Source organism: Marmota flaviventris, chromosome 16 (assembly GCF_047511675.1).
Source record: "Marmota flaviventris isolate mMarFla1 chromosome 16, mMarFla1.hap1, whole genome shotgun sequence".
NCBI lineage: Eukaryota > Metazoa > Chordata > Mammalia > Rodentia > Sciuridae > Marmota > Marmota flaviventris.
In genome coordinates this window covers 27,568,690-27,588,347 of record NC_092513.1, presented here as the reverse complement: position 1 = coordinate 27,588,347, position 19,658 = coordinate 27,568,690, and the positions used below count along the sequence as shown (strand labels likewise).

The following is a 19,658-nucleotide window of genomic DNA, read 5'->3' as shown; positions in this document are numbered from 1 at the left end:
ATAAAATACAAAATAGGGCTGGGGATATAGTTCAGTGGTTGAGTTCCCCCAGTAACCCCCCCGCCCCGCAAAAAAAATAGCTTAATGCCACCATCCAAAGACACTTTGCAGGACAGGAGAAGGAGGAATGAACATTATGGAATAAAACTAAGTGAAAAATCTAAAACTAATTCAAGATTTGAACAGCAGGGCTAGAAGTATAAAAGATAAAATGAAGGAAGACATGGGCATAAAATCCAAAAGCACCCATGTTTATGCAGCCACATAGTCAGTTGGTCACTTATTCATTCACTCACTCAGCAAATGCTCTGATAGTCCAAATAAGCTGCCCAGTTCCATACAAAAGAAATAAAGGTGAATCCATACCAAGCAATTCTGCACTAGATCACACATGGTCCCAGACTGATTAATAAAATTCAAAAATCTGATATTTCTTGCACTTAATATGGAATAGTATATATAGTATGTGTCTAGTAAATTTATCTCCTCTCCCTCTCTGCACCTTGCTATATATACATACCAACAGCAGGTGGAACTGAGAACACTAGGAAAACTGCTGTTATACACCAGTTTGGGGATAAAAACTGTAATAGTAAAGTTATCAGAGGAGAGAGGTCAAGGAAACTTCAGATCAGTAAGTCAACAGTACTTAAGCAACGACTATGGATTTCCGATCTCATTCCAGATGTAACATTCAACTTTCTATTCTTGTTGAGAAAAATCAAAGAAAATTTAATGGCCATAATTTTACTTGGCAGAAGGAGACTTGTATTGTTTATACCCCAAACAGATGAAAGTTAACATTCCAAAAGGATCAAGCACAGCACTGTCCTTTGTAACTGGTGTTTTTCCACTAGAACCACCACTCTTTGCACAGATGTGACAAAGCTGGACAGTCATCATTGGATAAGACTTGTGACCATCTGTGTTAAGAGTTTCTTTCAAACAACATTACAGGTCATGACTCTAAAAGACAAATTGGGGGCCCTTTCAACCCAATAAAATTTACCATGAAAGAAAAATCAAGGATAATATTTTAAATACAAAACGAAAGAGAAAAAAATTAAAATTCAGGGCATATATTGGACCACAACTGAAAAATTTTCAATCCAAGAAAATAGGTCAAGAAATATAAATCAGTGTCATAAGTAGGCTCATCAAATTTTTCCTACAACCATAACAAGTTCAATCATTGATACAATCATCACCTAATCTGCTCTCCTTTGAAAAAAACCTGAAAGTTGTTATTCAGAAACACAGGCCCCAATTTTGTTTAGAACTGCAACCTGTACTGATGGTCAGAAACAAGAAGTAGGAATATTATTAAGTGGTGAACAGAAGGGTCTCAGGAGCCAGACAGCTCTGCCAGAATTCCTAGATGTGGCCCATGTAGGCAAGTTACCCAACAACCATCCTACACTTGGGTTGCTTCTCGGCTTAACAAGGAATACTCAAACTGGACTGATATGAGGACTGAGTTAATACACATAAAGTACTAGGACAGTGGCCCAAACCAACTAAGTTATTGTATTAACTCTAGAAAAGACAATTAGCCTTTTAGGGCAGTATTGGGGTACCAATGAAAGCATTACAGACACACAGGCATGAACAGAGAGCATTTACTAGTTTCCAGATCTAAACACATGTTCATTCTTCTCATCTAACTTTCAGGAGTAGAAAATGAAAATCTGAATAGTTAGGTGGAAGGCCATTTTCAAACCTTCCTCTATATATCTTCCTATACTGCTTTTCTTTTCTCTCTCTCTCTCTCTCTCTCTCTCTCTCTCTCTCTCTCTCTCTCTCTCTCTCGTACCAAGGAAACCCAGGGGTGCTATACCACTGAGATATATCCCTAAGCCCTTTTTAAATTTTTTTGTAGGGGCGGGGGTAACCAAGGATTGAACTCAGGGGCATTCAGCTGCTGAGTTACATCCTAGCCCTTTTTTGTATTTTATTTAGGGACAGGTCTTGCTTAGCACCTCACTTTTGCTGAAGTTGGCTCTGAACTCTCAATCCTCCTGTCTCAGCCTCCTGAGCCACTGGAATTACAGGTGTACATCACCTTAATTTATTTGAGATAGGGTATCACTAAGATGCTGAGGGCCTCACTAAGGTGTTAAGGCTGGCCTTGAACTTGCAATCCTCATGTCTCAGCTTCCCAAGTTGCTAGGATTACAGACATATACCACCATGTCTGGCTTGTTTTTTGGTTTTTTTTCCAATGAGTACATAACTTTTATAATAAGAAAAATATTATTATTATTATTATTATTATTATTATTATTTCAGGGAAAAAAGCAAAGGAAAAAGATGTTGGAGAGAAATTTTTTGAAGTATTAGATAACACTGTCAGCACCTTCATTTTGCAAAGCTTAAGCCCAGAGAGGTTCTGTTTTTGCTTTTCACACACCTAACAAGCTGTTTGAAGCAGAGCTGAAATAAGAGGAATAAGAGAGGTTTTTTTTTTTGTTTATTTTCTTTTGCCTTTTTCTGAATCACTTCAGTATTCTATTATATTATATATTATAATATTTTGGGCAACAACTGTATTTACAATTTTACTTTTATGTTCTATATTTTAAAAACATTCAGCAATTAACATTAATGTGTAAGTCAACTATAATCTTCTATAATTTTGTTAATGAAATACATCAGCAACTTTATAAGTTAAATAGGCTTTTGGTAGCCCAGCATAGAAAACTGATAATTTATAACATCCTCTAGAAACAATAGTAGACAATTCTGGAAATGTGGTCCATTTGAATGGTATAGGTTCTGGGTTCAGAAAAAAAGTATAAAAGAAAAATAGACTTTTGAATACTAAAACTATAAACCTACAATAATTACATTTGAAGTTGCATTTTACACATAGTTTCCTAAGTAAATTGAAATTTCTTTTTAAAGCATCAAAAAAGAAATGAATCATGAGCATCCCAGCTTCCTTTCCAGCTAAGTTCAGCCCTGTATCTCAGTTTGGGGCAATGAGATATAACTGGAAAGTCTGTGAGCTTCTTGAAAGAGATTTTTAAGAAAGATTTCCCGTTCTGCTTATTGGAATGTGAATGTTAAGCATAAACAGCCATCCTGAACTGGAAGTGGATGTCATCTGTGCAAACAGTGGGACAGCAAGGAAAGAAGGAACGAGGTCCTTGAAAGCTTGCAGGGGTCATGAGCCCATCCTACTGCTCTCAACTGCCTGCCTCCAAACTTCTTCTATGTGAGAGAAATGAAAATCTCTACCCAAAGCGATTTAAGTCATTTCTGGTTTGGATTCTCATTTGCAGCCTAACCTAGTCCTTAGTGGTCCTAAGTTAACATTAAACTCAAAAGCAATTCTCACCAGAGGGATAAAAGTGTGGAAAAGGTAATCCTCAATGACTCTGATGCAATCATTCATTCATTCAGTCAGTCAGTCTTTAAAGGGGCTGATGATAATAAAACTCACCCAACAAAGGATCAGTGAAGTCCAGCTGTGCCAACAAGCTGCAGGGTATGGAATGGGATTCGAGCTTGGCCTGCATCCACACACCAACAGTTTCCTGGAACTCATGATAGATACGTTCCATGTTCAAATACTCCATCCACAGATCCTGGAATAAAACCATAGTACTTGAATTCTGACAAACTATTATTCGCATATAAAACTATACATTTAACTATAAAGTAAACCAGTAAGTTTCAATATGAGATGGTCAACTTCAAATTCTCTAGCATTAGGATAGACTGCATTTTAAATGGTCACTAATAATGTTAGCAATATTTGCAACTTCTTTTTTTAAACTGTACCATGATTAAAAAAATAACTTTTTGCCAGGGGTGATAGTGCATGATTGCAATCCCAATGACTCAGGAGGCCACGGCAGGAGGACTGCAAGTTCAGTGTGAGCCTTGACAACTTAGCAAGACCCTGTCTCAAAATACACAATTATAAAACATAATTGGGGGTATAGCTCAGTGACACAATGCCCCTGGTTTCAATCCTCAGTACCACAGGGGGGTGGAAAAAAAAAGACCAGGTATATAGGTTGGTGCCAGAGTGCCACTGCAACCAATCACCAGCACCAAAAAATAAATTTTAAAATTTTTATCACATTTGAGGTAAGAAGAAGTTTGAACAGATGACTAGATATTTGATAGTAAGAAATTATTAATATTTTCTAGACATAAATGCTATTGGGCTATTTTATCTTTATCTTTTAAAATAACCTTTATATATCAAATGACCTCTAAGTTTACCTCCAAGATAATATGGTAGAGAGAGCAGATGGGCTAGAGAAAACTAGACACATGGAGGGAGGGGGAAAAGGGCATATCTATTACGTTATTCTATTTTTCTTGATGGCAGAATTTACTCATAAAAAAAGATAAAATAAATAAGTAGATAAAATGAGAAAAAACAAGTTCTAGTATTTTCTTTCCATATTTCAGTGGGCTATCTTGCATATTCTGAACTATATTTCTTTACTTTGGGGATTGTCACATATTAGAATGGTGGGCTACCCTGAACAACAATAAAAATGTCAGATAATAACACACACTAATGATGACTTCAAACAGCATAGCAAGTAATCAAACATGATATGGTTTTGTAGGCAATGATCTCCTTGCCCCCCTCATTAAGTGTTCCACAGTCCCAAGGATCCCTCTAATCCTAAAAATGTACTGGCTTCTTAATAAGCCACTGTTATCAAATACTAAATCATTATTTCTAAACTAAGCACAGGACAAGGCATTCCAGGATCAGAGAAGAAGCTCCAAAGTAATCCTGCACCCAATCAGGTCCTGTCTGCACCTGGACTGTTGCAGATCCTCCTGCTATGTAGACAACGCATCTCCTATCAATACCATCACCAGGTCACCCTGTCCATCTCTGCACTAAATAACTGTTGACAGAGACCGACAGATTAAAGCAAATAGTGGGAGTTGCTGATGGGTAAGCAAAAGACAATTCCAGGAATTTTAGTTACAGATTTAAAAAAAAAAAAAAGTTGCATATTAAATGGTAAGCAAAAACTTAAAAAAAGAAAAGCAATTGATTGCAAATGCTAAGGAATAAGAATTAAAGGGAAAGAACCAAGAAAGCTATGGTAAATTTTTTAAAAAAATTTAAAGTACCTATATTGTGCAAAGGTTTGCATAAGGACTTTGGATGTAGAATGTAAAGAAGAGATGAGCATGGAACAGCACTAAAAGGATTTGAGGCCACCATGATCTCAAATTTACTTTTCCTCTATCCCCAGCCTTATTTCTCTGGACCCTTACATGTTATTTCTTAGAATTCCACCTGCAGTCCTCTGCTTAATCTAAACATTCTATCACTCTTAAACCCACGTTTCCCACCCAGGCTCATTCCTGAATTCTAGATCTGTATCTCCCCTCCAGGCCAAGTGCTTGTAATACAGCAGAATAAGAAGCTCTCTGAAACCATAGGCACTTCCTCTTACTACATTCCCTAACTTGGTAAATAGCATTTCTAACTGCCCAAGCTAGAAATTTTGGAGTTCTTGTGTAATTAACCCATCATAAAATCTACTGATTGTTCCTCAATATATTTTTAATTCATCCATTTAATCACTGATGGGTTATTTCGATAGCTCTCCAAATAAATACTTCAGAAGAGGGCTGCTGAAGTGGCTCAGCAGGAGAGCTCTTGCCTAGTCTGCAAGAGACCCATCTATCCCCAAGGCTCATTTCATAGGTCTCCCACCACTGCCACCCCTCTCTGCTTCCACAGCACCCTGCATTCCACTCCCAGTCTTGATCACAGATGTGATACATGTTTAGGCCCCCATTTGATAAGAAGCTCCTTGTAAGCAGAGAGTATATCACATCTCTTTGTATTTTTGACATTAAACTCTTGGAATGTATAAGGCACTCAGTAAGTACCCCTGGGAGAAAGGGAAGGAAAAGAAAACAGCAGAACCAACAGGAGAGGAAGTATTACACATTATGTGGAAGTGGGTAGGCTTAAGGGTCCAATGGCAAGCCTCTCAAATCTTAGAGGTTCTCAAATCACATTCCAACATTGGGGTCAATGCCCAATACAGTTCAGGCTCTAGAAGAAAGGATCCATAATAGGACAGACATGTCTCCCCCAACCTCAGCCCTATCTCAAGCTGGCCACAGAAGCTTTAAGAAACCAGAGATTAGAGGTTTGGATCTGAAAAAGGATCAAAGACATCTTTGGGTGCCAGAAAGAAAACAGCTTAGGACACACAGAGACTAGAATCAAGTGGTTCTAGAAAGGACATCAAGAAATAAACCTCTTCAAAGACAAAGGTGAGCTCCTCGTCTCCTCCCTGCAACTGACCGCCTGTGTAACTTATGAATGCTTAAAATTCTTTCCACTAATGGCTGGGTATATAGCTTGATGGTAGAATATTTGCCAAGTATGCATAAGGTCCTGCCTGGGCTCAATCCTGAACTGCAAAAAATAAAAATATTTTTAAACTTTCCCTGAGCTTTTTTATGGTAGAGATGATTGCTTAAAAGTGTTCTGCTGCTGACAATTTAAAATAAAAAAGAATACAAACAGTCAAAGAAAGACTATGTAGAAGTTGTAAAAAGCTCAAAAATGAGTTTAGGCCTCCAGGTGAAGTCACAGTGGGGCTAGAGATTCAAAAGGGAATATCCTCTCAACACAATCACTTATATATTGAGAAAACCTACAGAAATAATGACCATTCCCATGACCACCCACTTCCATATCAATAAGTGGTTTCACCCTGAGATTGTAACTATGACTGGTTCAAATGACATTCAGAAATGCTCAACAAGACAATGCCATAGTTTCACCTGCTGATTCTGCATCACTTTTGCTAGCCTGTGAATATCATAATGCTTTGGTAGAGAAGGGATATAGGTATCTCCTTTTTGAAAATTTTCATCTTCTAGCCATAATATATATACATTGAAGAGCCTAAAAGATAAAAACATAAGTTATGTGAGTTTTTAAATGTTCAGATGAAGTTTCTTACATTGCTAAGACCTCTGGCACAAGTCTATCAGGGTAAAGAAAGCCCACAATCCAGAAAATATACCAAACAACCACTACCCCTCCCAAAAAAACTCATGGTCCAGCAGTAGAGAACTGTCCCTGATCGTTAAAATCTGATGCAATAATTGCTTTAAAAAAAAAAAAAAAAGGTCTAAAGAAGGGTCTTTGGGAGCTCCATTATTAACACAGGGTTAAACACAGTGTACAGAAAAAGTAACTGAAGGAGATGATTATACCACAGCCCTAGAATCTGAATTTGCAGCTTTGCTTTCCTGAACAATTCAGTCACAGTAAGCCCTAGTGTTTGGAAAAGTGAAAATAACATTCAAATGATCAAATTTTCTCTTTCAGAGACCTTTTGCATTGAAAGAACTTGCCAGCCAGAGACTCCATGGCCAGCTCCTGACTTGAGGAATTATAAATCAAACTCACTGCCATGTGTGCACCCTGTTCCCATTAAGAAGAAATAAACAAAGTCAGGCTTTTAAAAAAAATTTTTTTTAAAAACAACAACTTGATTTTCCAGTAAAAACTTTTTTAAAAATATAATTATGTTTCCTTTATTTTTGTTTTTACAAGGCACAAAGTCCACTAGCTAAGGTCACTGATATTCTGAGCAGTTGTTTCCATCAACAGAACTAGAAAAGTAGCTGGCACACACAAATGACCAGAAATCAGCACGTGGCCATGCTCAGTGAAGTGGAAGACTAGGTCCTTTACCTCCAGGGCAGGGTGTCTAGAAGTCAGACATGGAAGGGCTGTGAGGGCCCAAAGGGAAGAGGTTGGTATGTGTGTAGTTCTCGCTTCCAGTTTCTGACTCAGTGAGATAGATGGCCACTTTATAAACACCACAGGGGGTGGATTTAAGAGAGACAGAAGGAGTATCAAAGTCTTTGTTGGCTGATCTGAAATGTTCAAAGAGATTAAGCCTGGTTTTTTAAAAAAAAAAATGAGTTTTCCTTCATCCAAGCAAGGGGAGAAATTATTTTGAAGGCTGAGAACAAATCCTGAGGGGCTAAGGTCAAGTAAGCCTGAGGCCTCAGTGCCAGATAAAATGCTGGCTTTTCCCACCAAGCTATTTTTGTAGTCAGAGTTAATTATTAAGAGTCATTTTTATTAAATCCTATTTATAAGATTAATATTTGGTTTATATTAAATTTATAGATGAAAGGTGAGGGAACAATGTGAATAAAACCCAAACCTACTTCCTAGTTCTCCAACCTCCCATTTTGATAAAGTTTGACCCCACCACTACCACCACCCCAGGTGGATCCCTGAATCCCACAGGGTGACTCTATGAACCACATTTATAGAGCCCAAACAGGGTCACTGATTTCTAAAGAGCTCTTCTAGAAGGCTTTAGTTGTGTGCCTGCTGTGATCAATTTCTTTTGGTTTATTTCTATGTTTACATGAAGAAACAGAAGAGAAAGAAAATACCATTGCACTTCATAAACACTGTAAGTGGAAAATGCAATGTCTTAAATAAAACTGTATTTAAAATTGGCAAAAAAAATAAAATAAAATAAGGAGAAATAGAAGAGGTTGTCAACACCGATTATCACTCAGATTCCCGCTATATCCAAGTGGCTGCATCACTTCTCTCTTGAGGAACATAAGGGAAAAACATTTCAATATGCCAATATGAATCAAAGCATGTGGATTCAATCTCACAGGAGTAAGAGTAACATCTAGAGACTGAACCACAGCTAACTGTGCCAGCCCAAGACCCACGCTGCAAACAACAAAGGGAAACTGCTAAATGACCATCACACCTCACGAGTTCTGTGTGCAGTTCTGGAGAAGTCAGGTAACCAGGGGTGACATCCTGGCTCTCTGGTAGCCCTTCACTGCCCTCTGCTGGAACACGGATGGCCTTGCTCGCAGCATGGTGGAAATCGGCCACCTCAGTCAGGCGTCTCTTCATGTCTTTCAACAAGTTGATATGAACAGGACTTTGAAAAAACCTTCTTCCAATACAACCATCTATGGGTAACCTTAAAAAATAAAAGCACAGATCTATAACATTTCAACACAAGATCCTCTTTCTATGTGGCAGTCAATCAGCTAGGCAAGTTACTATGGCTGGATCCACACACCACTAAATCAATACCTGTTACTTCTACCTCAAAGGATATTTTGAGGATGCCACAAGATATGTACAGTAGTGTCTCCTCATTCATAGTTTCGCTTTCAGTGGATTCAATTACCTACAATCAACCCTCATCCAAAAATATTAAATGGAAAATTCTAGAAATAAAAAATGCTTAGGTTTAAAAGAATTTTATTTTAGTATATATTCAGTATAATGGTCCTAATGCATTATTAGTTATTGTTACTCTTACTGTGCCTAATTTATAAATTAAACTTTACCATAAGTATGTGTGTATATAAGGAAAACAGCATATCTATTGTTCAGTACTATCCATGGCTTCAAGGACCCACAGGGGATTTTGGAACATATCCCCTAGAGAGAAGGTGGAACTATATATGAAAGTACTTTTAAAAAGAATAAAGTCAGCATGATGGCACTGCTGATGCAAGAGGATCAAAAGTTCAAGGCCAGCCTGGGCAACTTTCTGAGACCCTGTCTCAAAATCAAAAATAAAAAGGGCAGGGAAGGTGTGTGTGGTGGTTCATGTCTATAATCCCAGCAACTCCAGAGACTAAGGCAGGAAGATCACAAGTTTGAGACCAGACTTAGCAAGGCCCTAAGCTACTCAAAATACCCTGTCTAAAAGACCTTGCCCAAGTCCCACAGTGGTCACACACGGAGCCTCTATTTGAAGAAGTTTCTTTCCCTTTACCATCTCCAGAGGTTTAAAGCACAGAGTCGGAGTGCGGGACAAAGAATGGTAAAGAAAAGCTGCTTCAAGATACCTCAAACTCAAAAAAGATCTATTCTAATAAATTTTAAACAGAGAGTGAGGAAGACTTCTAGTTTAAAGTCACCAAAGAATGATGCTGATTCACACTCCACTGTAAGAGCACAGTCTCAGGAATGGACTCACAGGTACCGTACCCATATTGTGGTCCTGGGCGGTGAAGATACAGGAGGAAGAACTTCTGCCAGATGAGTGGCAGAAGAGGATGATCAGAAGGTGTGACCAGAGCCTGGTGGGCCCAGCGATAAATCAGCAGCCTCTGTAGGGACGGGACGATCGGGAGCTTCAGCTGGGCCTGGGCTTTCTACAACAAAGAAGAAGCTTTAGCTAAGAAATGGACACAGTTTACTCTAAGTGACCCAAATGCAATACTAAACATTTTGTTTTCAATTCAATAAAAAAAAAAAGTCACACAAAACTCACTTCTCCAGCCCACTCACTGCCACATTAACCTCCTTGGTAGCAAGGCACATGCAGCAACTTTTTGCTGTCAAGACATTTCACAGACCCCAGAACCAAAATGGGTCTTAAGAGTCATCTAGTCTAAACTAACTTCTACTTATGAAATTCTCTTGCATGAAAAATGTTATAGAGCAAGGCCATAGAATGATATGAAAATCAAACAAAAGTCAATCTCACTGTCAAACTCTATCAGTCTTTTGAAATTTTAGATTTTAAAAGGACTTCTAAGAATACTGAATTCCTGGAGAGGCTCTGAAACTCAAAAGCAAACTCAAAATATATACTATGGCATCTAAAACAGACAGTCTTTAATGATAACGATATAAATAAAACTATTAATTTAAATTAAAGGAAAAAAAAAAGAAGATGGTCTTTAAATCCAAAGCCCTATTTCAGTCTTTCTCACACATTAGTGAGCCTAAGAATCAGTTAGGGAGTTAAAAAGAAATTCCTGGTTACAATTCAGACTCTCAAAAGCTGGGATCAGGAATCTAATTTTTAACAAGTTTTCAAAGGGATTCTGATGCACCTGGGAGACAATGGCAATTGCTTCAAGAAAACAGCAATCCCCTTCACTTGAGCAATGAACACACCTCTAAGTTACTGAGTATGAGGCCAGTTGCTAAATGAACTTTGGGAAGCCAAGTATACACTTCAATTACACAAATGTTTTAAATACTGGTTGGGTGTTTGGGATTTCCAAATATTCACAAGAAAAGAAAACACAGAAGTTCACATGTTAAGGTGAATCCCAAATCCCTCAGCACCGCAGTGTAAGCCACCCCACCACTCGAATGCAGAACTACTATTTCCACCTTCAGAGCTTGGTCAGGGGTAAAAGCAGAGTTTATAACCAATTCCCCTTCAACAACTCTTCTGAGCTGGGAGTCCTCTTCAAAGATGGATTCCATGTTCAGCACAATCCATGCAAACCAGACCTATGATGACACCAGAGAAAGGGGAAGGAAATGAGCCACTAACTCAACTGATACAATCATCCTGAGTTGAAGTTAAAATCTTTGCTAAGGCTGGGGCTGTAGCTCAATGGTAGAGCACTTGCCTAGCATGCATGAGAGCCTGAGTTCAATCCCCAGCACTGCAGGGAAAAAAATGTTTTCAATGATCAATCTCAGTCAGCAAATATTTAGTTTGTAAAATTAACACATATTTAATACCTACCTATATTCTTGTCACATTTATAGAATAAAACAAAAATAGACAACTGGAAAATGTTAAACTCATCTGGAAAGTCTACTTCAAGAAGGATGTTCATTCACCCAACAATATTTACTGGACAAGTTCTGTATGCGTGAGGGGCAGAAAAGAGGGCCAGACATGGGCTCTGTCCTTAAGAAATGTCCAATCTATTAGAGTAGACAAGATTAATATATAAGTAACCAAAACTGTGAGCAGTGGTGAGGACTGCATGGAGGCAAAGGGCTGGATCAAAGAAGGCTCTGCATAGACAGGTGGGAAAAGCAGGTCTCTTGAGAGAAATTGAGACAGAGGCATGAAGGTGGGGAAGCAGAGATGGGTCTAGGTGACAGCAAGGAGCCAGTTTCTGCTCAATCAAAAGAGATATGAGGAAGAACAGGAAGTAAGACTGAAATGTTGATTTCAGTGATTTAAATGATGAAAGAGAGACATGATTTATTATACAGTCTGAGAAGTGGTAATAGTGATGGAAAATAATGCCACCAGTAATAAAGATGACAATAACAAGGGCCAATACTTAGTGCTATGTGTTAGTCATGGTTCTGAATGCTTTACCTAAAGCAATCATATTCTCATTTGACAGTTGAAGACGGAGATGTAAGCAGGTGGCCCAATGCACACAGCTAACAAATGGAAGAACCAAGACTGAAACCTGGGCCATTTGGCTCCAGGCCGCCACTCTTAACCTCTCAGCAGTCAAGCTGTTGGCCCAACCTCTGTTAACACCTCTAAAATAGACAGGGCTTGGCAGAGGGCTGCCAAGTGGAAAAGCATACCTCTGTGTACTAAGTGCTAAACAAATGTTAGTAATTGCAGACTATTAGTAATAGATTAATAAGGATGATAACAACATTGAAGTTGACAAAGATCACAAATGGTCCTCTCAGTGGACTTCATACCTGAGTGGGCATGGACAAGCCTTCTATGAAAGATGGAGTGATGTTGCCTGCCACGATCCAGCTCACCAAGGAAGAGAGCAGACTCCGGTCACAGTGGTAACCTAGAGCATTCTACACCAGGGAGGAGGGGTGGAACAAAGAGAACAGGATTTTTTAAAACTTCATCATTGACTCTTCCAAGAGTGTTAGTGATTATCCCACTAGAATGAAAGATGATGATACAACACAGATTTCAAAAATGAGCCAGCTGCACCAACTCTTCCAGGCAGTGCACTACAGAGGTCCTTTCCTGAGTGTCCTTTCCTTTGAGTTGCATAGGATCTGTGCTAATGGATATGATTGGAAAGACAAGACGCCCATAAAGCAAAGCTTTAAAAAAGTAGTGACCACACGGTAATACCAATAACTGTGCATTTAGGAGAAGCTTTTAGAAAACTATTATCTAGCCAATGATGAAAATGTAAACTAACAGGTTACCTTATGTTGCTGGTAGAGTAACTTCTGTACACAGTCCTCCTGCATCAGCTGAAAGGCTGTCTTACACAAGTGGTCCATGAGGAAGAGGATGGGTTGTTCTCGGTACCAAAGATGCTGGCTTATGAGAACCTGAACCCAGAACTCCAACACGGCAACAGGACCCACTTCATTGGGCTGCGTGCTTACAGATATGTGCGCCTGTGCAGAAATGGCTTGGGTGACGTGAAAGGTAATAACCAGCCTCCCATTTTCAAAACAATAACAAAATGCCATCTACCTCCACTAAAGCCTCAATCAGTTGGGCTTCTCTATGCCAAAAGCACTGTACAAATTATTTTAAATGACCACATCATTAATGTGCTCACACCACAGGCTTTGGGTTGGAAGATGGGGGAAAGTGTATTTAGGGATTTGCAAGGGCCCTGACCTGGATCATGCTGTTGAGAAGCTTCACGTTGTCCCCATAGCTGGCTCCTGTGAGGTGCTGTGCCACCTTGTGAGTGACCTGCTGCGTGACACCCTGAGGTACACCACTGTCCAAGTGGAGGAAGAGGAGGAAGTGTGACAAAAACCTGCAGAGCACACAGATCACACACTGTACCTTCTGATCAGGAGTTAGCAGAACTGCCAGCAGTTAATTACTCATGAGGATAAAGAAAAAATGTTAAATTGGCCCCATTTTTAGACCAAAGCTCTATTATGGGTTCTGATAAATCTTCAAGAATTTCAGAAGAATAAGCTTTTCACATTTGATGTGGGCTAAAAGGAATTCTGTCTGCCTACAGAAGTTTAATGAAGAGGCCCAAGACACACAAACACATGCAGGGTAAAGAGCATTAGAGAAAAACACCCCCAAGCATCCCAACTCCTCTGCACTCCCGCCTCCACTAATAAAAATAACAATGTGTTCCAAGTCATTTGATTCCAAAACTTCCCTAGCACCCAAGATGCCCAGACCCTAATCCTTTCTTACTGAAGTCAGAGCTCCAAGTGAGGAATCTGGAAATCCATACTTAATAAGCCCCTTCTGGTGACTCTCATCACCAAGCAAGTCTGAGACACACTGAATGAAAAAATACGCAACAGAAAAACTGGAATGTTCCCCTTATGCCCTCCTTGGATGTACTACCTGTCCTCACTATGGGGTCCACAAAGGGCCTCCCCTCCCCTTTCAGTACTCTTCATGAGGCCCAGCCAGATGCTCAGCTCCCCACTCCTGAACAGGTGGTCCTCTTCCCACTTCCTATTTATTTATTCACAACACTGCACTATGCACACCGTAGGCGATGAAAAACAGCATGTTTGGCTGTTGTCCCAATGACAAAGCCATCGCTGCTTAATGTCAAGAATACTGTTCCCAGGTGTCTCAAGGAAATAACTGCTCTTTTAAATACTAATAAATTCTAATAAGCCAGTTCAAGTTAAATGAGAAGGAGATGCCTTTTGTGACACTAAATTGGAATTGTTACCAGAATCATTGTTCATTAACCTGCATACTAAACTGGGTCGCAGAAGTTTTCTGCCTCTAAAAAATACATTGCTGAAATATCATTCTCTTCATTTTACTTCAGAAATCAAATGTAGTCATATTTGTTCACTGGGCCATTTCTAAAGTGTCTCCTGCCGCAGAGAGAACATACTTACTGCTCATTCTTCAGAAGGTAATACTGGCAAGGGTAAAACAAAGGTAGAATCTTATCTAGGACATGGACCACTGTTCTCAAATGCCTCGACTGGACCAGAATTCCCAACAGTGGAATGCCTTCTGCACAGAACTTCTCAATGCTATGGAGAACAAAAAGGCAATGAGCATATAAGGTAGCTAGTTCCTTAAATTCTGTTCTTCCAGTGAGTGATCATACACTGTGGAGTACCTCAGTCTCCAACATATCTTTTAATGTCCATTTTTCACAAGAAAATACTAGACTCAGAACTCTGAAGTACAAAGGAACTTAAAAGTTTATCTATATTTCTGTTTTATAGATGAGAAAGGATTAATATTGTGCCCAAATTTGCATAATTTACTAGGGAAGGGTCAAAATGAGAACCCAGGTTTGCAAATTTCCAGTTCAGAGAGATTGCCACTCCCCTATTTAGCTTCTCAAACAGGGCTTCTTATAAGAGCTATGGGGCTCTTTGTTTGGCTATTCCTAGAAGTTACTCCAGCAAAAGAAAGATTTGAAAGTGAGATCAATCTGTCAATATAACCTGGCAAATTTCTCCTAAAACCATGTTTTCTCCCAGTACTGGGGATTGAACTCAGGGGCACTGTACCACTAAGTTAATCCCCAGACCATTTAATTTTTTAGACAGTGTCTCACTAAGTTGCTAAGGCTGGCCTCAAACTTGGGATCTTGCTGACTCAGCCTCTGGAGTACCTGGGATTACAGGCGTGTAATCACTGTCCCCAGCTTCTAGAACCAATATGTCATAAAAATCTTCTTTCTGTACTTAAGAAATAATCTCAAATATAGGGAAAAATGTGGATGATAATCCATGTTAAGATTCATTTTCTTATTTATTTATAGCTACAAAATTTATACACAGAAATGAATTAAGTAAATTTAAGAAAAATCTATTCAATAGTAATCTTATTGGGTCACTTTTAAATAATACATATGGCGGCCAAAGACAACATGAAAATATTTCCACTATAATGATAATAGAGAAAAAGCCCATAAACATTTATACTTGTAATTAAAACTAGTAGTAAAAAAAATTAGATAAAGAGAGAAAAACAGGGATGATGTCACATCAGAATATTCACTGTATTGGAGTGGCAGAAGTGAGTGATTTTTTCTTCCACTTTCCTAATTCTGCAGTTTAGTTACATTGTTTCACCTCTAGAGGAAAAAAATCATTTCAAATAACAATAATGCAAAGGCTACACCATGAGGGAGATACTTACTATATTAAAAGTGAAAAACAAGCCACAAAATTACACATACATCATAACTGTAAAAAAAAAAAAAAAGAGCAAAGGAAAAATACTAGATAAAAATAAACAGTAAATAAAGCAACGTTCTAGTATGGGAAAGATGCTGAGTGGCTTTCTGGCTATTATTCTCCATACTGTAATATTATATTCATATATAACTTATGTTCCTGTCTACTCCATCCCCAACCCCAATCTCATGCATAAGATTATTTTTAAGTTATTTCTCTATTCCAGAACATCTACATCCCAGATGACTACGGTGTAATGAACCTCAAAAGGAAACACTTATTCTCATCCTTGTTTCCATTCAGGATTCAGTAATCAGTACTAAACAGATCAGCATGTTTGCAGAGAACCCATATCAGGACTAAAGAGCTATAGTCCCAGAATGGATACTAGCAATTAGAGAAATAATCATGAAACAAGTTCAGAAGACTGTCCTCAAAGAACTCACATGTCAGGCACTGTTCTAAATAAGAGATATATATTTTTTTTTCACTTGAAACTCATAAAGTCTGTTATCTTTATTATTCCCATCTTAGAGATGAGGAACTTAAAAGTTCAGAAAACTGTTTATGACACTAGACCTACTGGAAACAATGTAAAAGATACCTTCCTAAAGGCTAAACAAGTCTATCCTTCTCTCATCAGTTCTACCCTCTCTTACCCAGCTTTCAAATCTTTCCCAACATTTGACCCTACCAACTATGTGATCTCTTTTATTCTCCATGAGGAATCATGGGCTTCATTCAGGAGTATTTCCTCTCTTCCCCTCCTCTCACCCTTCCCACTCAGACACCAGATGCTCCTTCCCACATTCATTCAATCCACCAGCATTTGTGGAATATCAAGTACAAGTTCTGTAGGCATAAAAATGAACAAGACAAAGTCCTTACCTTTTATAAGGAAGCTCTACAGAATTATTTAAAATATATGTTCTAATATATTTTGTGGGTGTATATGTGTGTGTATACATGTGTGGTTTTGTGTATATATACATACATACACTATACACACTTTTATTTATTTAGTGAGAGTAAATGATCTTGAGTATATTTGGAAAGCACTTTACCTTGATACCACTGATCCAGGCTTATTATTTAGCTCTAATTTACCTCCCTATAGATTTAATGGAGACCTTAGCTCTTGGTAAGTAGAAGATGAGATTGTAGAACTCCTACCCATAAGGTTAAGCAACTCTAGAGGTTCAACCCAAACACCATACCTGTGGCCCACAGATGTCATAGATAAGGCGAGATAACAGCCAATGGGCATGCCAGCTTTCACAGCCTTCAAGAGAGGATGAAATGCAGGTGACTCTGTCATGTCAGGCACCATGCTGCAGAAGGGAACAGTTGGGCAATTCTGCTGTATTCCATAGTCATTTCTGTGCAGTTTTAACCTCAAGATCAAATTCCAGGCCCATTGGTTAAATGAGGTCTCAGGGGTTTCTCCATATCGAACAATACTGGCCAAATATGAAACCTAAAACAATTATTTATTTTAAACCACATTAGTTGCACACAAATTAAATCTGTAACCACATCTACTCATCCTTTTTTGTGATCAATAGTGGCTTTGAAAGAGAATATACTATTTGCTGGCCTACAATTAATGTCTGAGGTAATGCATTAAAGCAATTTCTCACTCACAAATAACCATTTGTACTTCCTTGCTAGTCAATTTGAGAATGTGATCAAAAGAGAAGTGATATAAAATTTGATATTCATGAAATCATGTGCTGGTTAAAAATTTTTTTTAAATTTAGTAATTAAGAATGAAAGGTCTTATTTAAGCAAAGCATTTGCCAATTTGTGTGGGATAAAAACCACTATCAATTTCAAGCTACCAATAGTTTAACAATTGTTATGGGTTAGATATTAGGTGTCCCCCAAAACACTCACCATGAGAAAATGCAAAGTTTAGAGGTGAAATGCCTGGGTTATGAGTCTTAACCTAATCAGTAGTTATTCCCAGACAGGGATTAACTGGATGGTAACTGTAGGCAGGTAGGGTGTGGCTGGAGGAGGTGGGTTCCTGGGAGCATGCCTTTGGGGTATACATTTTGCCCTTTTGTTGAACAGAGCTCTCTTTGCTTCCTGATGGTCATGTCCTGAGGTTCTTTCCTCCACCACATTCTTCTGCCATGATGTTCAGCCTCACCTTGAGTCCCAGGAATGGAATCAGCCATCAATGGACCTCTGAAACCGTGGGCCCCCAAATAAATTTTCCCTCCTCTAACTGTTCTGGTTAGGTCTTTTGGTCACAACAGTGAAAAAGCAGACTAAAATAACAATCTAGCTTGCAAAGTTTCTGAAAATTTAACAGTCAGTTCACCTGAGCTAGTAGAAGTGAGCTCCAGCATATACATCACTGCTGCTCAACTTAAACTGTATGATACCAAAATGATCATAAAGGAGCTACTTTTTAAGAAAGAAGACTTTAACCATAGAAATCAATGTTAATATCTTAAACTGCCAGTGATGTTCTTAGAAAAATCTAAGGATCAATACTGTAGCTTCAAATGCCCAGTCTATTTGTAAACAAAAATTTATGTCTTCAATATAAAAGAGGAAGAAATACCTGCTTCATACTTTCAGAAATTAGCCCAGCATATGGTTTCTGCGCAAGGTACTTCTGATAAGCTTCTAGAACCATTAAGGCCACTTCAGAATGAACTGTTTGATCCAGATGAAGAATACCCTTTTAAAGAGAGAAATAATCACAAACATACCCACTTGACTTTTTAAAATACCTTTGACCCAAAATACAGACAGAATAGTAAAACAGGGTCTTGGATACAAAAACCAAATATTCTAAGCATTACATCCCCTAAAACAGTGAAGTTATAAATGACAAAAGGAAAAATTTTGAAATCTAAAGAGCAATTATACTGTACCAAGAGAGGTCTGAACCTGAGTCATTCCTCACCCCAGACTAAAACTGGTATTTTAATCTAATCCCCCACCCGACTCTAGATCTCTACAAAGACTGTGGTATAAGTTATAAGTTAAGGGCACTGCCACAAACCAGGAAAATGCTTGATATTAATTAAAAAGGAAAACAACTAACAAATTAAGTCTACATTCCCTTTTCTCGTTCCACTATCAATAATAATAAGATGTTCAATAATATAGGTAAAGCATATAATCCTATAATCCCAGTGACTTAGCAGGAGGATCACAAATTCAAGGACAACCTCAGCAATTAATGAGGTTCTCAGGAATTTAGTGAAACCCTATCTCAAATTTTAAAAATAAATATAAAAAAGGGAGCTGGGAATGGAGCTCAGTGGTAAAGCACCCCTGGGTTCAATTCCCAGTACCAAAAATAGTAACAATAATAACAACACAGATAAAACATGCTTCAAGAGCCTCAAGTAGCCTACAAATTTCCCACCCCATCTTCCTTTGCAGCTTTGAAAAAGTCAGTTCCTAACTCTTGCATAGAAGATGTTGCTCCCAATTCTAAGGCAGGAGTGAAGAGACTCTCACAGGGAAATCTTAATGCAGCTCTCTGGCGGAAGGGATCCTGGGGGCTCTGTTCACAAACAGGAGAATGTGAAGGTGAAGAACAGCCCCTGATGCTTGCCCCTGCTAGCTCTCCAGTCCTAGGAGGTCAGGGAGCCCCTGAGAGGAAAACTCCCTGGCTTCAGTCTAAATACCAGGCATCAGATTAATGCAAAACACAAAAGACAACTGCCAGGATTAAATGACTTGCCCAGAACAGAGCTGGTGAAGAGTTGTAGATGGCTGAGTTCTCCCCAATTTTTCTTTTAAGATATTA

At 38.6% G+C, this 19,658-nt stretch overlaps 1 protein-coding gene across 1 annotated transcript in view; it reads right to left on the bottom strand.

Moving 5' to 3' along the window:
- Window positions 1-19,658, bottom strand: part of Epg5 (ectopic P-granules 5 autophagy tethering factor) — a 97,759-nt gene that overhangs the window by 39,763 nt on the left and 38,338 nt on the right. The window contains exons 15-25 of the mRNA XM_027935642.2: window positions 18,456-18,575; window positions 17,098-17,357; window positions 14,579-14,719; window positions 13,362-13,506; window positions 12,935-13,132; window positions 12,458-12,568; window positions 11,159-11,281; window positions 10,019-10,185; window positions 8,772-8,993; window positions 6,796-6,919; window positions 3,446-3,590 (exon numbers count right to left, since the gene is read on the bottom strand). Coding sequence (XP_027791443.2) covers window positions 3,446-3,590; window positions 6,796-6,919; window positions 8,772-8,993; window positions 10,019-10,185; window positions 11,159-11,281; window positions 12,458-12,568; window positions 12,935-13,132; window positions 13,362-13,506; window positions 14,579-14,719; window positions 17,098-17,357; window positions 18,456-18,575 — 1,756 coding nt within the window. The remainder of the gene's footprint in view (window positions 1-3,445; window positions 3,591-6,795; window positions 6,920-8,771; window positions 8,994-10,018; window positions 10,186-11,158; window positions 11,282-12,457; window positions 12,569-12,934; window positions 13,133-13,361; window positions 13,507-14,578; window positions 14,720-17,097; window positions 17,358-18,455; window positions 18,576-19,658) is intronic.